The 18,134-nt window shown below is 51.7% G+C and overlaps 1 protein-coding gene across 1 annotated transcript in view; it reads right to left on the reverse strand.

Annotated features, from left to right (window-relative positions):
* RAB20 (RAB20, member RAS oncogene family) overlaps positions 1-11,239 on the reverse strand; it is a 26,002-nt gene extending 14,763 nt beyond the window's left edge. The window contains exon 1 of the mRNA XM_049647213.1: positions 10,736-11,239. Within this exon, the coding sequence (XP_049503170.1) occupies positions 10,736-10,907 (172 nt within the window). The 5' untranslated portion in view covers positions 10,908-11,239. The remainder of the gene's footprint in view (positions 1-10,735) is intronic.
* Between the last annotated feature and the right edge of the window lie 6,895 nt (positions 11,240-18,134).

The following is an 18,134-nucleotide window of genomic DNA, read 5'->3' on the forward strand; positions in this document are numbered from 1 at the left end:
AGAGCTGGGAATGGCCCTGGCGTATACAGCAAGCGTTACACACACAGAGCTGGGAACGGCCCTGGCGTATACAGCAAGCATTACACACATGGCTGGGAATGGCCCTGGCGTATACAGTAAGCGCTACACACACAGAGCTGGGAACGGCCCTGGCATATACAGCAAGCGCTACACACATGGCTGGGAACGGCCCTGGCATATACAGCAAGCACTACACACGCAGAGCTGGGAATGGCCCTGGCGTATACAGTAAGCGCTACACACACAGAACTGGGAATGGCCCTGGCGTATACAGCAAGTGTTACACATGCAGAGCTGGGAACAGCCCTGGCATATACAGTAAGCGCTACACACACAGAGCTGGGAACGGCCCTGGCGTATACAGTAAGCGCTACACACACAGCTGGGAACGGCCCTGGCGTATACAGTAAGTGCTACATAAGCAGCAATTATTTGGCCACAATCTGTGATGGTGCCTCATCTCAGGGAGGCTGGTGACACGGGGTCCCTGAAGGGCCCATGGTAGCTCATGGGCCAACACATTGTCAAAATCATGCCATTCGATCTGTTCTTTATTCCTGAACGTTTACTTTCAAATACAGGCATGCGTTTCTGGTATAACCTGAACAAAAAGGCTTCCTGTAGGAGGTGTAACTGTTACTCTACCCCAGGATGGATTCTTGACGCCTGTAAAGGCTGTTAATGAAATTAAGAACTTTCGAAGAATATATAGGAAAGGGGCGCCTGGGTGGCTCAGTCATTTAAGCGTCCGACTCTTGATCTGGGCTCAGGCCATAATCTCACAGCTCGGAGGTTCGAGCCCCACATCGGGCTCTGCGTTGACAACGCGGAGCCTGCTTGGGATTCTCTCCCTCCCTCTCTGCCCCTCCCCTGCTCACTCCTGATCTCTCTCCCTCTCTCAAAATAAGTAAATAAACTTTAAAAAAAAAATAAGCCTTACTAAAAAATAAAACAAAACCAGGACAATTTTGCCAAAAACCAAAGCTATTATCTATACAAAATGTGTTGCCAATGTTTAAACTACAAAGCCAGAAGCTTTTAAAATTCATGGGGGGGGGGTGGGGGGACATCCCAGGTTTGCCTAAATAGCATATTAAGTATGAAAGAGCATTTATAGGTATAACTTAAAGAACAGGACAAGTTAAAAGTCCCAAGTCAATGTTGGTGCAAACGCAACAGAAATTAAGTCTTCCCAGGGTGCCTGGGTGCTCAGTCGGTTAAGCATCCGACTCGGCTCAGATCACAATCTCAAGGTTCATGAGTTCGAGCCCTGTGTCAGGCTCTGTGCTGACAGCTGGGAGCCTGGAGCCTGCTTTGGATTCTGTCTCCCTCTCTCTCCACCCTTCTCCTGCTCACACTCTCTCTCTCAAAAAAAAAAAAAAAACATAAACATAATTTTTTTTTTTTTTTTTTTAAAGAACCACGTCTTCCCAGAGTCACTGTTTGGGACTGACGACGGACGAGAATTATGTGTCAATATTCTGCATCTTCACTTTCAGCACCTGAAAACAGAAGCCACCTCTTTCTGACACCATGGTGTCTGATGTGACACCGGCTGTCATTCTGATTTGTTTTCCCCTCCGGCTGCTTCCAAGATTTCTTCCCTTGGTGGCCCCTTGTCACCCCACTCCCCTCCTCTCCTTCCAGAACTCTGACGGCACAGTGTTGGCTCTCCAGGCCTTCGGGTCCCTGACGCTCTGCTCACCTCCCCCAGCTGCTGTCTGTAGTACAGCTTGGGTGCTGTGTGCTGCCCTGTCTTCTAGCTCGCGGCTCCTTCCTCTCTCCCCTCCGCTGGGCTGCTGAGTCCATCCACTAAGCTTCTTATCTGGGTTATCGCATTTTTTTTCAGTTCAGAAATTGCCATTTGGGTCTCCTTTAAATCTGTTTCTGCTGAGGCTCTCTGTTTTTGTTTCCTGGGTTTAAGGGCTCCGGATTGTTCCCTGAAGTATGCTTAGGACGGCCGCCTTAAAGTCCTTGTCGGTCACTGCACCATCTATGTGAGCTCTGGACTGGCATCCAGTGATTGTCACTTTCGACTCTGCTACAGATCTTCCGGGTGCTTGTACAAAGAGCGGCTCTTGTATTGAAAACTGGACATTTCTGTCTTGTGCTACGAGATACTGGGTCTCACTTAAATCTCCCGTTTGAGCTGGATCCTTCACCCCAGCAGTGGGGGACCAGGGGGTGGGGGGGGGCGGGGGCCGGGACTGGGGCCGGTGGAGGCAGAAGTCCAGACTCCCCATGCAGCCTCCACTGGCACACGGTGGGGAGGGCTCCTCAGCAGCTGGTGGGGACATGAGCCCGGCTCCTACCTTGATGATGGGGACGGGGGTGCCCCGGTTTTTCTGAGTGTTTGACTGGAGTACAACAGTTATTGTTGAAAAGGTCTGCCTCACTAGGCTACCCCTTTCCTGATCCTTTGGTGGAAGAACAGGCTTTTAATTTTGTTTTGTTTTGTCTGTGCCCTTTGGCATTTCTGGGTTGCTGGCTTCTTCAGCTCCAAGTTTGGGATAAATGAGGCAAAAAGAGAACCCAGGGAGCCTACCACTGTGTTACTCTGTGGACCCAGAAATCCCGAGCTGGCCTGCCTTCTCTCCACCTTTGAAATGAATGCTGGTTGGGGTGCCTGGGTAGCTCAGTTGGTTAAGCATCTGACTTCGGCTCAGCTCATGATCTCACAGTTCGTGGGTTTGAGCCCCGCGTCGGGCTCTGTGCTGACAGCTTGGAGCCTGGAGCCTGCTTCAGATTCTGTGTGTCTGTGTGTGTCTCTCTCTCTGCCCTGCCCCCCTTGCATTCTGTCTCTGTTTCTCACTCAAAAATAAATAAACATTAAAAAAAATTAAGAAATGAATGCTGGGATCTTCCTCGGCCAGCGGGCACAGGACAGCAGGACCGGGAAAATCTGTCAGCAGGTGACAAAGCCATTCCTCTAAGAATGAACGGCCCTTTAGGGCACCTGGGTGGCTCAGTCGGTTGAGTGTCCGACTTCAGCTCAGGTCACGATCTCACGGTTCGTGAGTTCGAGCCCCGCGTCAGGCTCTGGGCTGATGGCTCAGAGCCTGGAGCCTGCTTCCGATTCTGTGTCTCCCTCTCTCTCTGCCCCTCCCCCATTCATGCTCTGTCTCTCTCTGTCTCAAAAATAAATAAACATTAAAAAAATTAAAAAAAAAAAAAAAGAATGAACGGCCCTTTAAACTTGTATGTCTGTACACATGTGGGCAACTGTGTGTAAGATTTCTTCTTCACAGAAAGGGAAGTTATGTGAAGTCCCGACAAAGCAAGAGGACAGGCAAGTCCGAGTTGAAATGATAAAGCCTGGAATTATCTTCCAGAGACGCTAGATGCGATCAGGCTTAGTTAACGAGCATGGTTGACCTGAATTAGTTAAATTCTCCTGAATGGACACCACACTAACCAGCCGAAAATACCTCTCCCACCCCCAGAGTCCTCGGCGCCCCCTCCAGGCGGACTCTGGGCTGACTCCCAGCGCGCGCACTGCTCACAGGCTCGCTTTGTGCTCTGGAGTCACTCAGCACAATGGCGCTTTGTCTGCCCTGCTGAACCCGGGGTCGGCTCCCTTCCACCTGTCTTAGTACCCACATTCATATTCAGGCCACTGTTTCTGATCGAGAAAACACAGGCATTCTGCGCAAGAGGCCGTGCACACGGAGGGCGCCCACTCAAAGTGCACGGTAGCGGTACAGACGCGGATCCACCTCCAAAGATACGGGCTCCCCCACAACACAGGCTTTGCAGGTGTGACTTCCGGATCTCGAATGTAAACTAAGATTATTTTTCCAAGAGCTATTTTTTGTCAGGGCCCGCGTGGAGCTCACCTCCGACCCCACCCGCATCCCCATCTAGCCCCGAGAAGGACCCACAGGGAAGCGTGGCCGCGGCTTGAGTGGAACTGATCAGGGTTCCCTCAATCGCCGCGAAATGCGCGACTCTGTGGGGAGTCTCTGCAACCAGAGAAAAGACTTTTAGAGAAGCAGTCTGCGCTCAAGGTGACCGAAACGGGGGGTCAGCCTAGTTTCTGCGGGGGGGGGGGGGGGGGGGGGGGGGTAAGCACTTTCGTCTCTCGGTGCCACATGGTGTCTATTGCAACAACGGGGCTCTACCAGGACAGTGTGAGAGCATGTTGTGTGCCAATAAAACTTTATTCATGATGACCAGGGAGGGCCCGGTCGGTCTGCTCATCCACAGGAAGCGGATGTAGCTCCCCAGATGCTGTCCCGGCACACAAATACCAATTGTTGGGCAGAGGGTATCAGGACCACCAAAACCACTCAGCAGGCGGGAATAGGTAAGAGATTCAGCTGAGATCTGAGTCCTCCACCGTGGGTTCCACATTCTGCACAGGCTGTGCACCTGCTCTGCACCGATCCCTTGAGGCTGTCCAAACCGCATGGCCCTCACAGGCCAGTCCAAGGTATCAAGGATGAGCAACGGTACGGTCCCTGTCCCAGAGACCACCCTCGGGCTCATCCACGGCACCACCATCTTTTCCAACCTGAACCCACCTCACTTGGGACAAGCATCCCTGCCACAGTTCCCCGGATGTAGGAGCAGCTGCCTAAATGTGGGGGTAGGGGGCCGTGGCTTCTACCCAGAGTGGAAGGAAAATGACGGGGGCTCACGGTCCTCAAGGAGGGCGCACTCACCTGGCATCCTCACTGTGTGCCACCCCATCCTTCAGATCGGGCCGAGGCCCTGGGCTCTGCACAGGCAGCCAAGACCTCTGAGCTAACGTCATAGGCACCATGACTTCATAACCCAGGACAGCAACATCTTCTCCTGGGCTGCACTGAAGCTATTCGAGAGAAAGTTCTTTTTATTTTTTTTTAATGTTTTTATGTATTTTTGAGACAAAGAGAAAGCACTAGCTGGGGAGGGGCAGAGAGAGAGAGAGGGAGACAGAATCCAAAGCAGGCTCCAGGCTCTGCACTGACAGCCAAGAGCCCGATGCAGGGCTCAAACTCACAAACCTTGAGATCATGACCTGAGCCAAAGTCAGACCCTTAGCCAACTGAGCCACCCAGGCGCCCCTCGAGAGAATGATCTTAAAACCAACTGCCACCCTGGGATGCAAGGGTAGTCCAATCAATGGGACATGTCCCGTTAATAAAATGAAAGAGAAGAATCAGATGATCATCTCCGTAGACGTAGCAAAGGCACTCGACAAAACTCAACATTCATTCATGATAAAAATCATTAACAAAATTAGGCACAGAAAGAACACATCGCAACATGCCAGAGGCCATCCACAACAAGCCCACAGCTAACATCACGCTCTGCGCTGACAGGTTGAAAGCTTATTTTCTAAGATCAGGAACAAGACAAGGCTGTCTACTCTCACCCCTCCTATTCACCACAGTTCAGGAAGTGCCAGCCAGTGCAATTAGGCAAGAAAAAGAAATAGGAAGTATCAGAACGGTAAAGAAAGAAGTAAAATTGCCTCAGTTTGCATGTGACTTAATTTTATAAAGAGAAAATCCTAAAGACTCAACCAGAAAAACTGTGAGATCCAGTCAATGAATACAATACACAAAATTAACATACAAAAATCAGTAGCATTTCCATAGACTAATTTCTGAAAAAGAAATAAACTGATCCCACTTACAATAGCATCAAAAACAATAAAATAGGGGCAGCCAGGTGGCTCAGTCAGTTAAGCATCTGACTCCTACTTTCGGCTCAGGTCGTGATCCCAGGGTTTGGGCTGTGTAGACAGCACAGAGCTTGCTTGAGATTCTCTCTCTTCGTCTCTGTCCCTCTCCCGCTTGCACATGCACTCACTCTCAATCTCTCTCTCTCTCTCTCTCAAAATACATAAAAACTTAAAGAAAAAAGACTTTATTCTCTTTATGTTTATTTACTTTGAGAGAGATAGAGGGAGAGAGAGTAGGGGAGGGGCAGAGAGATAGAGGGTGAGCTATGGCCTGACTCAGGGCTTGAACACATGAACCATGAGATCACGACCTGAGCCAAAACCAAGAGTTGGACACTGAACTGACTGAGCCACCCAGGTGCCCCTTAAAAAAAAAAAAGACTTAAAAAAAAAACAATAAAATCCTTAGGAATAAATTTAATGCCATGAAAGATCTCTGGGATGAAAACTACAAGACATTGATGAAAGAAATTGAAGGAGACACAAATAAATGGAAAGGCACTCTGTGTTCATGGGCTGGAAGAATTAATATTGTTAAAATGTCACTATTACCGAAAGTCACCTTTGGATTCAATGCTATCGCTGTCAAGATTCCAATGACATTTTTTTATAGAAGTAGGAAAAACACTCAAATTTATCAGGAACCACAAAAGATCCCAATTAGCCAAGGAAACCCAGAGAAAAAAGAACAAAGCAGTCACACTATATAGTATGAAGCTATCGTCATAACACCAACTGCTCGGAATCCCCGTCTCTCTGAGCTCTCCATTTAGTGCAGAATTATTTACTGGGGGCCCACTCAAGCCGCTCTTGTCCCTCGGTGACATGCTTGCCAGTGGTAATCGTGGCCAGAAGCGCGCAGCATTGGATAGCTGTTTACTCATTAAACACGAACACTGTGCTTCCTCATTCCAGATGCTGTTCAAGCACTTTGCCAATATTAACCTATTGATTCCTAACAATGCATTAGGCGGGTGCTACAACTGTCCCCATTTATAGATGAGGAAAAGGAGGTGGAGAGAGAGGAGAGCCACCAAATCACACGCGTGGTCAGGGGCTGCGGCCGGCAGAGGATGACAGCCTCCCTCCCTGGCAAAGAAGTCCTAGCCCCTGGGGCCTGTGACTATGTTCAGTTACATGGCCGGGGGGGGGGGGGGGGGGGGGGGGGGGGTGGTCAAGGTTGCTAACCAGCTGAGAGATTGGCTGGATGAACCCAGGGTAAATCACGGGGGTCCTTTAAATGTGGGAGGGGGCACGACAGTCAGGGTCCCAGCGAGGATGACAGACACCACTGGCCTTGGGAGTGGAAGATGAGGAATTTGGGGGGGAGGGGGCAGGCTCCAGGAGCTGGAAAAGGGGGAGGGGACAGACCCTCCCCCAAGGCCTCCCGAGAGGAGCGCTGATTGCAGACACCTGGGTTCCAGCCCGGTGAGACCCAGGTAGGACTTCTGAGCCTTGTACTCTAAGCCACTAAGTGGGTGGCACTTGTCGGAGCAGCAGTAAAATCCTAGAGCAGACTCGGTGCCGTGACAAAGCGGCTGCTGTGACAAAGCTGGCGGGGCTCCGGATCCGGGCAGCGGCAGAGGCTGGAAGAAGTCAAGACGGCAGAGCCCGCATCGCCTGGCACAGACCCGCAGGGACACGGCTACTGCCAGCCCCACTGGGGAGGCCTCGGAGAGGCAGGGAGGGTAGAGAACACCCGTGTCATCTGTGGAGGCCACGCAAGCCGGCAGGAGGAAACGTGGACGGTAAGCGTGTGAGCAGTGGGAGCTCAGATGGAAATGGGAGCTGCTCCCCGGAGGTGGAGGAAAGGGGACTAGGTGCTCTGTCTTCCCAGGACAGAGGGTGGGGGTGCAAAAGTGAGCCGCATGGCCCCCCTCCAGGGACTACAGCCTTGAGGGAGGAATAAATGAGGGGCGTCTAGCCTTCCCGGGCCCTGCGGGTGCAGTTTATTTGGGGCGCACCGGTCGCTTCCCCATCTTGCTGTGTTTTCTTCAAGACAATAACTAGATGTGAAATGATGCCACTCATTTCCTTGTGCCCCACCTCCTCCTCTGGGGTTGAAGGCCCTCGGAAGCAGCGGCCCCAGGCCTGTAGCAGGGGCCAGGTTTACATTTGCTGAATGATGGGCGACGTCTTTTCAGACTGCTCAGACGGGGCAAAGAAATGACGGAGAGGAGAGTGGTGGCGGTTCTGCGGGGGCGCCTCTCGTCTCCGGGCAACCGCCCTCTGCTCCCAGGACTCACCCAACCTTCGCAGTGAAAGCCTCACCTCTGTCTGCCCGACCAGGCAAGCGTCAGAGTGAGGAAGGGCCAAGGCGATGCATGCAGGGCGCCTGGACAGGACCAAAGTCTGGACCTTTCTCAGCTTCGGCCGGTCTCCACTGCCCCGTCCCTAACCTGGAAGTGATCTTTCCCTCGGAAGGCCTCTTGTGTCACTGAGTAAGATGACCTATTCACCGGCCTCGCGCATCTCCCCTCCCCTCTCCAGCTGCAAGCCGCCAGGTGCTTCGCTGTCGGAAAGAACAAGAGTGAGATTCTCCGAGCCCAACTCTCAGCCTTACCCTCGGGTGTCCTGATACCCCGCACACCCCACACTTCCACCCCGCCCGCCTCCTGTGACCAAGGGCACCCTTCAGCCAGCCTCCAGTGGGTCCTTATCCTCTGCCTTGGTTACAAAAAGTAAAGTGAACAACTTTAACAAAGGACGTCTGTGGAATGGAGAGGAAGTTCAAGAACAAGGCAAGAGGAGGAAGAAAGTAGCCTCCCCTTCAGAATTCAACAAAGATAAAGGAAAGGTACCTGGACTCTACCCATGTGGGCATCTCCTTCCAAGTTGCCCATAACCCCACAGTGGCTGGGGTGCCAGGCACAGAGATGGCCCGTGTCACTGCTGAACGCCAGCCTCGGTCACCCTACGCCTGTGTACACAGGGCAGCAATGTGGACACGCGGCCCGGCTACCCCCACTGCCCCGGGAGGCTGACCGAGCTCACGCTGAGTTCCAGGAACAAGAAAGCGGCAGCCAGGAAATGAGTCGCCGCCCCCGGGAGCCCGACAGCACGTCTGGGACATGACATCTGCTGTCTTACAAAATCCCCCCGGCGTTCAAGATTCCGGCTGCATCACGTCCTGGTCGCTGAAGAAAGTGGCCAGTCAAAATCACTTTGCTACTTCATACACCCTTGACGCCGGGAACGCCTGCTCGACACCAAAGGTCAGCTCCCATCCCAGAGACCCCACGCCACACGGTTAAGGTCAGCCTCTGACAGCAGCCGCTACAGGGCTTCTCGGTGTGGGACCGCAACACCAGTCCCACGCTATCCTCTTGTACACCAACGACGACCAGTCAGCTGAAGGATCTGAGGGGCCAGCGGCACACCAGACAGACAAGTCACTTTCATCTGATCTGACTTCCAGAGTTTGTGTTTTGTCCCTACCAGCGCTTAGTGCTAGAAAGTCAGCCTAGGTAAACGACCTCGGAGCCTCCCTGCAGCCTGGAGCTGGAGAAGAGCAGGGACCGGGACATTCGTACCTGGGAGACTGTTCCCACAGCACAGTTGCAAATCGATTAGTCAGACATTAACCGCCAGAATACACAAGAAACAACAAGAAACAACTGCAGATGAAGGGGCGCCTGGTGACTCAGTCATTTGAGCCTCCGACTTCTGCTCAGGTCACGGTCTCGTGGTTCATGGGTTCAAGCCCTGCGTCCGGCTCTGTGCTGACAGCTCAGAGAGCTTGCCTCGGATTCTGTGTCTCCCTCTCTCTCTGCTCCTCCCCTCCTCATGCTCGCCCTCTCTCGCTCTCTCTCGCTCTCTCTCAAAAATAAACATTAAAAAAATTTCAAAGAGAAAACGCAGGATGGAGGGAGAAGGGTAGATGCACATGGGTTGACTTCATGAATTCCATTTTAAACACAAAACTAGTTCTAAGTTTGTTCACTTAGCAGAACGGTGCGCCCAAGCTACTAATTTAAGTTTTCTAGACAGGAGCTGCGGGTATATACTGATCACTTCTTCAAGTGCTGGCCTAAAAAAAAGTCAGACCTCCAAGTTTCAGGCTTCTAGAAGGTGCGCTCACTGAAAATTTGCCATCCTATTTACAGTTCCTTTACCTACTTCAAGCATTCTGTTCCTTTTCATGGAGAAGGAGATAAATTCTATCGTAATGGCTATTATAGCAATATATTATATATATCATAGCCACTACAGCAATAACTATAATTGCCAGTGAACTTTTGCAGGGCTAACAAACTGAAAGCCTAAATCAAGACCCCCATCCTTACTTTGGAAAAATCACAAACGCTACATGCACTAAAAAATAACTCATTACTTCTCTTAAAAATGCTTCTACAGAAAACTACCTCAAACCCCCCCATGGCAGATACCAGCTCATCCCAAGCACTGATATCAAGCAGATGATTCCCATGGTGGGAAATGCAGATGTGCTCGGGACTCCCAGGAGAGACCTGAGCTCTGCCTGCTTCCTGCTCTCCCCCTCCCCAAACCCTGCAGGGAATGCTTGGTGGCTCAACTTCCTCTTTTGTAAAGAAGGGGTAATTTACCAGCTTTGCTCAGACCTCAAGGTTGTTATGGATATCACATGAGATCACGTTCATGAGAACCTGGTTACCATTGTTACCATTAGCAGGCTTAGCACAGGACCCTGGGGCTCAGGAGCCAGACGCCACCATAGGTTCAGGAGACAACAGGGGCTTCTCTCTTCGAAGCCCGGGGTGCTTTTAAGTCACCTATATTGTCCCTAAGACCTACCCAGTGGCTGAGCGGTTTCCCCGCCAGCAAAACAGAACAAGTAGGGACAGAGAGGGGCCAAGGGCGGCCTCGCACTGTGACTAGGGGTCTAACCCCCCCCCCCCAGATGGGGTCACATGTCGTGCCAAGGCGGGACTCTGCACCGGAACCCTGCCCTGGGGACTCCTGCCCTAGGAGACCCCGGTCCTGGGGGATGCTTCTCTCCTATCGGAAACACCTCTTCCGCAGAGCCCCGAGACAGTGGCCCCGGGGGGTGCCGGCGACCCTCACCTGCCGTGTCCCAGATGGAGATGTTGTAGGAGCGCCACTGCTTCAGGTAGAAAGCACCGCCCACCGTGCTGACCGTGTCCGTGAAGCGCCGCTCCATGTACCTCTGTAGCAGCGACGTCTTGCCCACGTTCATGTCCCCCAAAAGCACGATCTTCCCGTCGGGCTTCCTCATCTTCCCGAAGGAAGGCCCCCGTCTCCTGCTCTCCGTGCCCGTCCGGCCCGTGTGCCCCGGGAGCCGCTGGAGCAGCTGGCCGCCGCCCCCAGATCGCTCGGACCCGGGACTCGCGAGGACCCGGACTCGCGGGAACCCGGACTCGCGGGGACCAGGGCTCGCGAGGACCCCGAACTTGCGGAGACCCGCCGGGGTCCTCCCGCTCAGACGCCTGGGAGGGCGAGAGAGGAGGCACGTGTCCGAGCCCGGACAGGAGCGGGGAACGCAACCAGGCGCCCACCTGAGGCTTCCAGACCGCTGCGGTGCGCACCCGTCTGGGTCCCCCCGGATCCCGCCCCGGCCACGCCCCCAGGCCACGCCCCGTGGTCACAGCCCCCTTGGTCACGTCCACGCCCCTCCCGGCCCCGCCCCTGACCCCGCCCCCGCCTTGGCCGCGCCCCCCCGCCCTCGGCCGCCGCGCTGGTCGCGGGACTCGGGTCCCGCCGGCGGGGCTGGGGCGGGGCGCGGCCTGGGGGTCGCTCGGGCGGCTCGCGGCCGCAGAAGCGGAGCCCGGGGAGCTGCTCCCCCACGCAGGTGCCCCGCGGCGCCACCGGCCGAGGGCCGCTCGCCCCGCCGCGCAGGTCCCCTGATCTGCGGGTGCGCAAATGTAGCCACCGGTCAAGGCCGTTAGGAGAAGTTCACCTTCGAGGAGCGTCTGAAAAAAGCCTCGTGGCGGAGGCTCGGGGAGCTGGAGGCCGCGGAGGGGCGCCTCCAGGGTCGCTTCTGTTTTGTTTTCTGCACTTTTGCAAGAAATCGTTTGCGCGGTTTTGTATCTGAAAAGGTGCGCGGCCGTGACCGGTTGAAACTTGGGAGTCACAGTCTGCCTTTGTCAGTTGCCGTGGCTGCTGCCAAAATCTCTCCTCCTTTTTGAGTAAACCTTGAAACTCCTCTAAAATGTGCAGCGTGTGGGATTTGGTATTTAGTTTAGAAAAAAACTGCTGAGGCGGAACTCGATGCTCTAGTTTGAATCCGGGTCGGTGGTTTGCTGAGGGCACTGTGTGTGCCGCAGGTCGCCGTAAAGGGGGAACAGGACCTGGCCCAGCAGGTGTTCGAGTGCAGGTGTGCAGAGGTGTGACCGCACCGCCCTCCCCCTGAGTCTGGGGAGCGGGACCTTTCCTAACTCCTGCCTCTCCTGTTCAGAGACCTGCCTTGCTTCCTGATGTGGGGGACAAAGGCAAAAAGAAATGCAGGTAAATTCAATTTCCTTATAACCTGAGTGACACATAACTTGAGTCAGGCAGAATAGAGCACTCCTCCGGGAACGCCCAACTGCCTTAATGTTAACGCTTTGCCAGAGGGGACGACTAGTGGTTTACTGACAGAGGTCGCAGGCAGGCAGGACTTGAGTCAACGTCGGTTTCATTTACAAGAAAAAAGCAATCTTATCAACAGCTGAACTTCCACAAACCCATGGATTCAACTTCCTGGGAGCTGGACTCCACCCTCCCCTCCATAGAGTAGAAAATCTTCTAGAATCGGTCACTCCTCACGACCCCAGTGCAGCTCTTTCTGCCCACCAGTCCTGTCCCCTGCTTTTGTGCTCCACATCAAAGCCTAGCTGGCACACAACAGTTACTCAAGAAAGCTTCGAGTCAGGAAAGGACGGACGAGTTCACCATCCTGGGGAGATGGGAAGCTGTGTCCTGAGAACTCACCATGCCCAGGTGTGCTGCCCCCCACCCTCACTTGCTGGGTTTGCCTCACCTGTCAGCCCCCCCAGCCCCTCATCCGTGTGAGCAGGTCCCCTCCTCCAGGCCCCCCTCGGTGACTCCTGTCACAGTCCTTTCTCTGCATGTCCACTGATGAGAACAAAGGCAAAAGAAAGAAAATAAAATTAAATTTCCTTATAACCTGCAGCCCGCTAACAATGAGGCAGGCAGGGTCTAACACTCCTCCGGGAACGCCCAAGTGTCTGAAGGTCAGTGCTTTGCTAAAAAGAAACAAATAGTTACCTGACAGAGATCACAGTTGTGCAGGACCGGAGTCTCCATCAGTTTGCAACCGTCTTAATGATTTACAAGAAAAAAAGCAACCTTACCAATTGTGAGCCCCCTCAGGAGCCTGGAAACCTGGCTTCCAAAATACCTTAGAGACTTACGCTGTCCCCAACCCCCTCCCAACCTGAAGGTCTGTAATCAGTCACCTGTCACAACCCCAGTGCATCCTGTTCTGCCCACAGCTCCTGTCCCCATGCTTTAATAAGACCACCTTTTTGCGCTGAAGACGTCTGGAGAACTCTGTAGGTTGTTGGCTCCAACCCCCAACACTTGAAACCACATCATCCACCCCCCTCCCAGCCCTTCCAAGCCTCTGCACTTCCTAAGCAGACCATTGTATTTTCATTCTTACCTCCTATAGTAATTGTCAAATTCCGTAGAGACAGGGAGCAGGTTTTAAACTAACTTAGTATCCTCCCCAGCCATCCTTGCTTGTCTCAGCTTACCCTCTCACTCACTAAACAGGGTGTTGTGAGCCCATGAGGGTCCTTGAGTTTTGTTCTGTGTGTGTCCCAAGTGCCTAGAACCGAGACACGGTCCGTGCTCAATTATTGTGTATTTGGATACATTTCATTAACTGAATGTTGTCTCCACTGCAGAAGACAGCTGCTCTCAGAGCAGGTTCGCAGGGGACGGACCATCCCAGCACCCAGCCAGTGCCTGGCGTGTAGAATCCACTCAGCGAGTGTGTTAAAAATTTTTAATTCTCCGGCACGTTGAAAAACAACATTCAAATGAGAGAATGTCTCCATGTCAAATTTCAACCACTCCTAAAAAATGCCAGAAGACCGTCAGTCACCCTAGTCACGGTCACAGGAGGCCGTATTGAAGAAGGAGGGAGACGTTGGGTTAAGAGTCTGTTTAAGGAGCTACTCACCTGCCAAGTATGATGTTTACTCTGCCTGGATTTAAACCACTGGCCTAACAGGCTAATCCTTTTTCCAGTTGCTAGATGAAACGTTCCCCAGGCCAAGAAAAATATGCAGTTTCCTTTTATTTTTTTTTCAATATATGAAATTTATTGTCAAATTGGTTTCCATACAACACCCAGTGCTCATCCCAAAAGGTGCCCTCCTCAATACCCATCACCCACCCTCCCCTCCCTCCCAGCCCCCATCAACCCTCAGTTTGTTGTCAGTTTTTAAGAGACTCTTATGCTTTGGCTCTCTCCCACTCTAACTTTTTTTTTTTTTTTTTTTTTTTTTTGCAGTTTCCTTTTAAAAGAAATGTAAACTTAGCAATTCTGGGACTGTCTACAGTGAAAATAAAAGAAATGAGAAAATATGGCTGCTTTCGTTGGATTTTGCAAAGTAACTTGGGAGTGTTTCTAGGTACCTTGCCGTGCCACAATTTTATCTTTTAAAGTACTTTCTTCCTTTTTAAAAAGCAAAGCAAAACATGAGGCGCTTGAGTGGCTCAGTCGGGTAAGCATCCGACTCTTGATTTCGACTCAGGTTATGGTCTCACAGTTCGTGAGTTCAAGCCCCACATCAGGCTCCGTGCTGATGGTGCGGAGCCTGCTTGGGATTCCGTCTCTCTCTGACCCTCCCTGTCTGCCTCTCTCTCTCTCTCTCTCTCTCAAAATGAATAAACTGAAAATTAAAAAAAAAAAAAGCAAAACAAAACAACAGACCCTACCTATCATTTATTCTCTCAGTGGGTAGGAATTGTAGCACTGAGCTCTAAGCCCCGACCTAGGCAACCAACAAAATAAACAAGCAAAATATATACCGTCTTAGACAGTGATTAAATATTTGACGGAGAAAAAATAAACGGGGAAGGTACCTAGAGTACAAGGCCTGACGGTAAACGCAGGGAGTTCCATTTTAAACAGGATGTCTTCAAGATGGAGTTTCTGTAAGCATTAGGAGGTAAAGAGTTGAAGGTGCATTCATCTGTAGAAAGAAGGAAGGATTCAGGTAGACAGCAGGGAGTACAAAGGCCCTGGGGCAGAAACCCACCTGGCGGGCTTGATGGACCACAAGAGGTCAGAGCAGCCAGAAGAAGAGAGAGGAGGTGAGCTAGACGTCAGGGCTGTGATTAGGGGTGGGCGTGGCAGAGAAGGATACCAGGGCCTAGAGGGCATCATTAGGGCTAAGGCTTAGACGCTGTACCAGGTAAAAGGGTGACAGAGGATTCTGAGCAGAGGAGAAACAAGGTCACTTCCCTGCTGTGTTGAGGTGGCTGTGGCCCTGGTGGAGGCAGAGGCATCTGGGAGAGACAGTGGTGGTTGGGATTAGCATGATAACTGAGGAATGTTCAAAGTGTTTACACTCTGAGTGTGTTTTGAAGGTGGAATCTACCGGATTTGCTGTGGATTGCACGTGGGATACAGTGGGGGGAGGAGGGACAGGAGGAGCGCATGGGAGGGGGAGAGAGAGGAGCCGTGGACAAGCATCCGGAAAAACGGGGTGCTGCCACGTCTCCATCAGCTCTCAGGCGACAGTCGTCTCTGTCTAGAGCAGGGATCCCTGACCTCAGCACGGCCACATGCACGGGGGGTGTCCTGTGATGGGTAGCAGCGCCCCGCCTCTAACCACCAGATGGGAGGACTAACACCCTCTCTGTGGTGACAACCAAGATATCTGTTCAGACCACGCCCGCTGTCCCCTGGGGGGCAGAATGGCCTTCAGTTCGGAACCACTGCTGTAGAATAATACCAATGCACTTTAAAATTCATCGTTAAATTTCTCAGAGGTGAACATCACTCCTGGTTATTTTCTTTTTCCTTTTTTTAAGTTTATTTGAGAGAGAGAGAAATCGGGGGAGGGGCAGAGAGAGAGGGAGAGAGAGAGAGAGAGACAGTGTATCCCAAGCAGGCTCTGCACTGCCAGCACAGAGCCCAGACGCAGGGCTCGACCCCACGAACTGTGAGATCATGACCTGAGCCGAAATCAAGAGGCTTGTGGCAGAGGCTGTGTCTAAATCGGAGGTCCTGCCCTGCACCACGCCATCTACGCAAGGACCCCAACGTTCACAGCCATAAATATTCATTTCTTTCTCCGTGGTTCACATCCACAGGACCCAGGTTCCCCTTCAGAACAAAAGTGATTTATATATAAAGTGTTCTCTACATGTACCAGCGGCCGCTGAAGATGCTACCCCTCATTATCGTGGACACAGTGGGTTGAGCCATCGCATCCTAAGGTATGAGACAGTTTTGCCCACTTGTCCAGTCATTTCTGTAAACTAATCTGCTGCAGCCGGAATTGCCAGGTGAAGCATATGTAAATTGCATCAGTCAGGATGAAGTTCTCACTGACAGGGACAGAAAGCCCCAAATAACTGGAGTTTAAAAGAGACAGACATTTATTTCTTTCACAAAAAAGTTCTGAGGTAGACCATCTGGGGCTGGCCTGGCAGTCTGTTCTACAAAATCCTCAGAACTCCTTCCAGCTCACAGATCAGCCAGCTCAGAGTCGACTCTCACCCTCCAAGTCCCGGTTGGAGCTCCAGCCATCACAGCCACATTCCAAGCAGCAGGAGTAAGGAAGGACAGGCAGAGTGTCAAACAGGTGACACATGATACTTTTGCTTATATCCCATTGGCCATGAGTTAGTCACGTGGCCATACCTAGCTGCAAGGAAGGCTGGGAAATGTAGTCTTTACTCTGATTGTTGCCAAAGCTAACTGATAATCTCCCTGGGGTTCGGTGGGAAGATGCACTGAGAGTAGTGATGTCAGCACGGGATTCTGCACAGAATAGCAGTGTGTGTGCTGAATATTTCCCCTGTCTGTCCAACACCCTCCCAATATCCAGTGACAAACTTAATCTTTACCAACATGGTAGGTAGAAGTAGGTCTCATTTCCATTTGTGCTTCTTTGATCATCAGTAAGGTCAAAATCGTTATTTAAAAATCTGCTGGTCAGAGAGCCCGAGTGTCTCAGTCGGTTAAGTGTCTGACTCTTGATTTGGGCTCAGGTCATGATCCCACAATTCATGACATTAAGCCCCTCGTTGGGATTCTCTCTTCCTCTCTCTCTCTGCCTGTCCCCCCGGCTCATGTGCACTCATGGCACGCAAATACTTTCTCTCTCTCTCTCTCAAAATAAATAAATAACCTTTTTTTTTTTTAATCCATGGTCAGGGGGCACCTGGGTGGCTCGGTCAGTTGAGTGTCTGACTTCGGCTCAGTTCGTGATCTCACAGTTCGTGAATTCCAGCCCCGCATTGGGCCCTCACTGACAGGCTGTCAGCGCACAGCCGGCTTTGGATCCTCTGTCCCCCACTCTCTGCTCCTTCCCCACTGCACTCTCCCCAAAAGAAATAAATATTTTAAAACAAATAAATAAATAAAAATCTACTGGTCGTTGGTGGGTTTCCTTTTCTTAATTTCCCATTAAAAACCCGTGAACACTTTTTTTAAATCATGGTGCTACTATAGATTTGCCATTCTTCAAAATAAAAGATTGGAAGTCATATGTGTATCATATGTAAATGAATTTCCAACACATAAACACAAAACATGTAAAGCGAATACCTGTAAATGAATTTCTATGAAATATAAAATATAAAAGTTTATATATATATACATACACAAAACTCAACCATGTCAATGTTGTTGATGGTAGTTTTTTTAATGTTTATTTATTCTGAGAGAATGACGGAGAGCATGTGCAAGTGAGTGGGGGAGGGACAGAGGGAGAGAGAGAGAGAGAGAGAGAGACAGAATCTGAAGCAGGTTCCAGGCTCTGAGCTCCGAGCTGCCAGCACAGAGACCAAGCGGGGCTGGAACTCACTAATCGTGAGATCATGACCTGATCCGAAGTCAGACGCTCAGCCAAATGAGCACCCCCCACCCCAGCGCCCCAAACGTACGTGTACTTTTATCTGTAGGTACCAAACGTACCAATCTTTCCTGCACAGTTTCTGGCCATTTCAATATCCGTCGTGATCCCTTCAATTTACTGCCGAAGGCCTGGTGTCAGCTGCGTGTGGAGAGATGACAAGAGAATGGAACTGGGAACCCTGTTGGCTACGTTTTAACCAAGCAAATCAGGGCAAGTGTTCCAAGTGGTCCTGCACTCTTTTCTCACCTACCAAATGTGCATGGTACCTCCCGGCCCCGGGAGGCGTGTGATCCTGTACACAGGGGTGCATGGGAGACGTCAGATCCCTATTCCCTCCCTGGGGGGAGCCCCCCACTTCGACCAACACCTCCTCAGCCGGCACCAACAGCACTCAGCAT

The sequence above is a fragment of the Panthera uncia genome (genome assembly GCF_023721935.1).
Source record: "Panthera uncia isolate 11264 chromosome A1 unlocalized genomic scaffold, Puncia_PCG_1.0 HiC_scaffold_16, whole genome shotgun sequence".
Lineage (NCBI taxonomy): Eukaryota > Metazoa > Chordata > Mammalia > Carnivora > Felidae > Panthera > Panthera uncia.